The following is a 7500-nucleotide window of genomic DNA, read 5'->3' as shown; positions in this document are numbered from 1 at the left end:
TTCTCATCCAGATTCAGCCGTCCATCACTAAAGCACGTGAAACCACCAGTTTCTCTAACCTACAGCAGAAACTAACATCAACATCTTTGTGACATGCCACAGCGCTAGCCAAGCTGATTGGCTGGCGTTCTTGGCCACGCCTTAAACCCCACCCTCTGTGCATTCTGTTTGGCAGAGCGCTGCAGTGTTCCTGGTAACAAGCCCGCAACCAAGTCAGTGCCACACAAGTCGTGAGTATTCGTTCAAGTAATTATTAGAAACTTCACCACAGGTGGATGGTGGGTGGAGGGAGGGGTCAGTCCTGACTAACAAACCTTGCAGCCTGCCCTGATCCACTTTGACCTTTAACCCAGGGCTCCGCTTCCGTTTGTTACCGTTTGTACTGTGGTTTTATTGTCATTATATCTCTAACTGAAGCCTACTGTGGAACTGCTTAAACCAGCGTAATCAGCTGTCTGAAACACTTAACGCGTGACCTCTAACCCCTCTGTGAAGTGCTTACATATTTATATTATTATATTACAAATACTATACAAATAATGTATACCTTTATGTATGCATAAGAATGCAGTTTTTTTTATAAAGACATGTATCATGATCATTATCCAGGCTTCTCCACATTGAACAGAAAGGAGTCTTTTCACTTTCGTCTTTTATGAAGACCTTGTTCGGCTACGACAGAAAATTGTCTTATAGTGGCATTCCCTCAATATCTTTGAATTTAGCTTTCTCAGTGTCCAGTTCTCTGTCTCCATCATCCAGTGGTTGTGTCCAGTTAATGATGCAAAAACTGCTCTCTGTTGGCGAGTGCGAACGTGCCATATAGAAACAGGAGGAAAGCTGTGATTGGCGATATCGTGCTGCTCTTAGCCCGAGCTGCAGGAGTCGGTGTGATGAAATGCACAGTTCAGTAAACACAAGCTCATATCTGACTGGTTAAACTGATCTAACAGATCTACCCAAACCTTATCTTACCTTAAGGATTTTCTTCAGGGGGCTAGAGAGTGGAGTTGGATGATAGAGTTGATATGGAGTACCAGTGCTGTGGAAGAATGCTGCTTTGTTTAGTTACTGGAGTCTCCGATGTCACACGCTTATCTTTTGATCTGGCAACAGATTTAGAAATGCATCTGTTTATTCTGAGGCCAGGGGTGGAGATAAAGGCCTGAGCGCTGAGTGTTTGTCAGTTTTGTTGCAGTTTTTTTTTTTGTTTTTTTTTTTAACTTACGAAGTCTAGATGACTCAGCCTTTGTTCCCATCAATTGCACGTCAGTTTGCGGTAAACCCGAGATGATTTACCCAGTCCAAATATTTAGAATGTCGCTGCCTCGAGGGCAGAGTGTTTAGCTCAAAACCGCCTTTGTCTGTCACAGCCGAGAACACTGATGGTGGGTTGGATTACGCTTCCTTAACCCAACCCTGCCCCTTATACCCCAGCCATAGGCTCACCCGTACCCCAACCACAAAACCAACCCCTACTCCTACCCCAGCCCTGCCCCTTATACCCCAGCCATAGGCTCACCCGTACCCCAACCACAAAACCAACCCCTACTCCTACCCCAACCCTGCCCCTTATACCCCAGCCACAGGCTCACCCGTACCCCAACCACAAAACCAACCCCTACTCCTACCCCAACCCTGCCCCTTATACCCCAGCCATAGGCTCACCCGTACCCCAACCACAAAACCAACCCCTACTCCTACCCCAGCCCTGCCCCTTATACCCCAGCCATAGGCTCACCCGTACCCCAACCACAAAACCAACCCCTACTCCTACCCCAGCCCTGCCCCTTATACCCCAGCCATAGGCTCACCTGTACCCCAACCACAAAACCAACCCCTACTCCTACCCCAACCCTGCCCCTTATACCCCAGCCACAGGCTCACCCGTACCCCAACCACAAAACCAACCCCTACTCCTACCCCAACCCTGCCCCTTATACCCCAGCCATAGGCTCACCCGTACCCCAACCACAAAACCAACCCCTACTCCTACCCCAACCCTGCCCCTTATACCCCAGCCATAGGCTCACCCGTACCCCAACCACAAAACCAACCCCTACTCCTACCCCAGCCCTGCCCCTTATACCCTAGCCACAGGCTCACCCGTACCCCAACCACAAAACCAACCCCTACTCCTACCCCAGCCCTGCCCCTTATACCCCAGCCACAGGCTCACCCGTACCCCAACCACAAAACCAACCCCTACTCCTACCCCAGCCCTGCCCCATACTCCACCCGTACCCCAACCCCATACCCCATTGTGTGCATCCCCAGGGGCGGCCAAAGCTGGTGGTGTATCGTAGGCTGAAGGGCCGTGACTGCCCCTCCATGCACCCCTACTGTTCATAACGTGCAGTTTCCGTGACGTTTCATTGTGCACGCTGTATGTACATAGCTCTTGACAGCTGCTTATCTTTAATTGCATGGGTTTATGATGCAGTTCAAAGTACCATATGATTTTTGGATTGGGCCCTGACATGCTGCTGACATACTGCTCAGGGGGCCTTGTGTGCAAACACCACAGTTGGTTACAGATCCAGGATTGTTCTTCTCGTTCTCCTCGTTGGCTTTTGCCTCCAACTGACTACATTTATAACGGAATAAAGCTAAAGCTACTAAAGCCCTGCTTTCTTATAGGTCTTTGGATACATATTAACCAGGGGTGGGTTTCCCAAGACGTTCAGAACATTAAGTACTTTGTAATCTCACGCTTAAGTACATTCTTAAATTCACAAGCATTCCTGAAACCCTTCGTAAACCAGCATACATGCAGTACTTAAACTTGTTCGTAAATGTGAGACTATTCCATTCTGTAATGCAGTTCTACCTCAATAACATGACAGAGGCCACTTATTTTCCTTGAAAAAATATTCACTGACAGCACACTCATATACATAAAGACATGAAATCATCAAAATTAATATTTGTTTTCATAATTGCTTACATTGCATCCATTGCCAACAAAACTCAAATGCACTACTTTGAATTGTATAGTTAGTGTGTTCCTAGTATGAAATGAATTTGGAATTTATATATCGCAGTTAGTAGGTTGTGTCACAGCAACTCAATATGAAGGTCTTTAGTTCAGTTCTGCATATTAATATATACAGCTTTATTTTATTCCAGGGTTTAAATGATTTCATGCATGTGAAATAAAAACAATATAACTTGATTTGAACTACAGGGGATTATTTGTTGATCTACATATATCATGTAAGTGAAATGAATAAATGAAAAATGTTTTTGGTTAGTGTGTTGATTAAGATGCTTGACTAATAATCAGAAAGTTCAAGCCCCTTGGACCCTTGAACATCTCCCATTACCCTCAGTTACTCAAACTTCATAACATAAAGTCATAACTGTAAGTGTCTTTGTAAAAATGCACCAACAGCAGTTGTAAATTAATAAACATATTCTCAAATAAATTGCTACAGTTAGCCTACTAAACTTGTTATGCCTTAACCAATCAAATCAACTGATTAATCATTTACAAAACTAACTTATAGTAAGGGCAGACTGGAGTAATGCCACTGGATCTGAGGATTTCTGCAAACTCTTGCCATGGCCAGGGGCGAAACAGAACTGATGTATTCCAATGTGTGCATGCTGTCACTAAAGCACTGCTGGGCCATACACCAACATATAGACCATTTCCACGCACTGGGGATGCATAGCATGAAATCAAAATAGGTTTTCATGAAATTGGAGACAATCCTGGACTTGTCGTTACAGTGGATGACACACTGATTCCCATACACACTCCCGGCCTCTTAAGCCCTAACTACATCTGCTATAAAGGCTTTTCTGCATTGGCTGTGCAAGTCATATGCAACCAGCAAGGCCTCTTTACGGGGAGTACTCATGACTCTTTCATCTGGGCCAGTTCTGGAGTGTGTCAGATGACAAAGGGCATCGCTTCCTCACTCCTGTCTTGAATTACCAGGAGAGAGTAGAGAAGGACTTTACTAGGCTGACGTGGAACCATCAAAGCAAATTATAAGAAGTATTTTTGCGTAAATGTGCAAAACATGCTGATTCGGGATAAGAGTCGTGTGTTGGTGGGTTTTTGTCGTAAGCGTAAATGCGAGTTTTAGCTTCTTTGTGCCCACCATCCAAAAGATAAATAACAAAATACAACAATCGTTAAAAACAAATCTTGCCATCTTATCTCCTACACCATGTCTTTAGCTTTGGAAAATAGCATTTTTGCTGTTGTTGCTGTTGTCATTTTTAGTTTCTTCCAGCGTTTGGGTGAATTTGTGTTTATAAAGATCCTGTTTGTGCTGCGGTTCACCATGATTCTGTACCGATGCATGAAATGTTAATTGTGTGCCTGTTTATATGCTCAACATGCAATAGGTGGAACATTCAAATGAAATGCTTTTCATTTTTTACACCAGACATTTAAATACTTATTAGTTATTTGTTTTTTATAATAATGCTTTTCCTAATGATAATTTTGCATAATATTGAGAAGATCAGTGGTTCGGTTTTTAACTGCCGGTGCTTTTCCAGTGAAGGTGCAGAGGCAGTATCTTACAGCTTGCTCGGAGTTTGGGAGATTATGAAGGCTTTTTGTTTTGGAGATTAAGAAGGCTTTTGAGAAGCACTTGCAAAACTGGCCTGCTTAAAGTTAGGTCATTCTTACAATTCTTCGTAAAATGGCTCAGATTAATCGATTTGGGGGGAAAGCACCCTAGAAGAGTGCATATCGGAGAGTGCATATCAGAGAGTGCATATCGGAGAGCAGAGGAGATGCAATACACCAGTATTGGTGATAGCTGTGATGTTTAGGTTTTAGGGATCTTATGTTTATGCATTCATCTGGTGGCCTTTTCACTGGCCATTACGTAATGTATTTCTTCTTTTGGAACGCTTTTATACAGTTTTATAGAATTACTGTAGTATGGTTTGCCAAGATAGAGACAAAACACAGCATGACCTAATATAGAGATGAATTTGGCGTTATTACGTGTGTTGTAGCTTCCAACGTTGTTTTACACTGGTCAGGAATAAGTGGACACCACCATGGAACATCAGCCAAAAATCTGGACATGTTCCCATAGGCAGATAATATTTTTAAATTTTTACTAGGCTTGCAACAGCACGTGATTTTCATACGAGATAGTGACATGGTAGTCACGTCGTAGCCTGAGATAGAGCAGGAAAGACCAAGATCATTTGAAAGATCATTTCAAAATGAATTGCTGCATAGCAGCTATGAATATCATTCATCTAGTTGCTGACACATTTGCTGCAATTACGAACAGATTACCGACAACATGTGGCAGTACTACCAGAAACACTGACACAAACAGCAAACCTTCAATACCAGATCACTCAGTCATAGGCTAACGCACATTTAACTCCAGTGGCATACATTGGTATTTAACTAGTCTATGTTAAGTAGGCAAATGTCAGTTTGTAACACTAAAGGAGTTGTAGTCTGGTCATGTGTAGCAGTTTACATTCTGGTGTTTGTTACTCAGACAGCGAGCAGCTGCATGATTAGGACGTGATTGGTGGATTCAGTTCCACGTGCAGGGGCAGCGTCTTGTACATGTTTGGTATAACAATAATATCGATATCGTAAAGATTTTTTGGCACGATAATCGGGTGGCGAAAATCTGATATGGTGCCAGCGTGTGTGGACTTGCACACAGGCGAGCTAAGTTTTGCGAACGTCAGAGACATCGAACAAGTGCATGTGTTGTTCAGCGGGGCAGGGAAGACAACGTTGTTTGTTGATCAAAGTTCAGTCCATAAACTGAGCAAGTCTGCACGTTATCTCCTTGATTTGTTTTTCATCTCTTCAGTCAACAGGAAATCAAATGCATTTCTTTATCTTGCTTCCAAAGAGAAACGTCCGTAACTCCACATCTTACCTCACAGTTCATAAGTATACTAAAATAAGATTTCTTGTTTTGTCCCTACAATGAGCCGTTAAAGTCTGGGTAAATATCAACTCGGAGACACGTCGACGCCCACCCTGTCCTGTAATTGCCTTTGCGTCCTGTAAGCCCCGCAGACTTCAAAAGAGTCACGTCCTCCCGAGCGTCTTACAGACACTTCAATTCCAAAAAGGAGAATTTTGACACGGCGTCATATAAACCTTTTACCGCTTTAGTCTCGTGAGTCTTAGACGTCCATTAAGCTTAAGACACAGCGGGGCGTTCGTTTGAAGCAGTGCAGAGGCGTTCAGAAACCTCCTCATCAACGCCGGCCATCAGCACCCTAATGTACTCCCACCCCAACACTAGTCACATCCAGCTCTACTCTGCCTGTGCAAGGGAACTTGGGGTGTGTGGCGGGAGTGTGTGTGTGTGTGTGTGTGTGCGCCCATCTGCCCAGCTGTGGGTTGTTTTCTGTTTATTGTTGCATACACACGGAGGCTTGTATGTCATAGCCACTGGCATTTGACTGTATGTTCCCTTTATGTTAGCTGTGCAACTGCGCGCTAATATTTTTGTCTCATTAGCTCAGGTCTGTGGAGGAGGACGTCGGGTGAGTTATTTTCAGAATGACTAAGTTTACCAAACCAGGTGACCTTTCAAGTACGCCTCCACCCACAGACGCCTTTAAAACATATATATTCCAATGACAACGTCATGCCGTGAATCAAAACACACATACACGGCATCACGCAAACTCACCGTCTACGCCGTGCGACCGTAATCCTAAAACTGGGGCCCGGTTCGTTCCCAGGATTGAGGACAGCACGGGGAAGACGGTTCTCTAGACATGGGTGTGAAAGGTCATGACCCGTCTGAGTGCTTCAACCGTCCATCCCCCGCCCCATCCCTGCACTCATTCCAAAGGTTCTGGACCGCGGCGACGCCGTGGGGCGGGGCCTCGGTACTCTAGAGTCCATGTGACTCCGCCCTCGCTGGATTAGGATTCCGGCTGGCCCTGTGACAGCCGCGGGTGAAACGAGTACAAGAAAGAAGAAGGCCGGAAAGGCTTTAGGAATTGTTTTTTTCTTTTAACTGCAAGAGTTGCACAGTGTGGGTGCACAGTGAGCACTGCCTCTCGCACAAAGCTTGTCGTCTTTTGAGACACAATGGAGAAACACATCTAGCATAAAAGCAGCGGTTTTATTGTTGTTGTTTTTCAGCTTCTCCGTAGATATCAAGATGGGTTTTTTTTTTTTTTTTTTCCCCTCATCTTGTTCATGTCCGGCCACAAATTTGAATTCGTGGCATCGCAAAGCACTGTTTATCCCCATCAGACAGGAGCCTTAAAAGACGCTGACACCGCTTCAGTTGTGAAGATAAACAGAGACGACTAAATCCTGCCTCTCGAACGGAACGGGGCGGGAGGGGGGATGGGGCACGGGCGTCAGGAAGCATGGCTTTTTTTCATCCCAAATCTTAACACGGACTTTTTAGACGTGACACTCCGGCGGCCTGCGAATCCGAGTCGGAAATGGCTCCGGGCCAATCTAAATAATCCAGTGGATGGTGGCAGCTCGGCAGCCGGGGTTATGCGAGGATGGAT

At 44.9% G+C, this 7500-nt stretch overlaps 1 protein-coding gene across 1 annotated transcript in view; it reads left to right on the top strand.

Annotated features, from left to right (window-relative positions):
• aff2 (AF4/FMR2 family, member 2) overlaps positions 1-7500 on the top strand; it is a 69017-nt gene that overhangs the window by 9697 nt on the left and 51820 nt on the right. Inside the window, exon 7 of the mRNA XM_077021040.1 lies at positions 176-230. Coding sequence (XP_076877155.1) covers positions 176-230 — 55 coding nt within the window. The remainder of the gene's footprint in view (positions 1-175; positions 231-7500) is intronic.

Source organism: Brachyhypopomus gauderio, chromosome 11 (genome assembly GCF_052324685.1).
Source record: "Brachyhypopomus gauderio isolate BG-103 chromosome 11, BGAUD_0.2, whole genome shotgun sequence".
NCBI lineage: Eukaryota > Metazoa > Chordata > Actinopteri > Gymnotiformes > Hypopomidae > Brachyhypopomus > Brachyhypopomus gauderio.
This window is presented reverse-complemented; position numbering and strand designations above follow the sequence as displayed.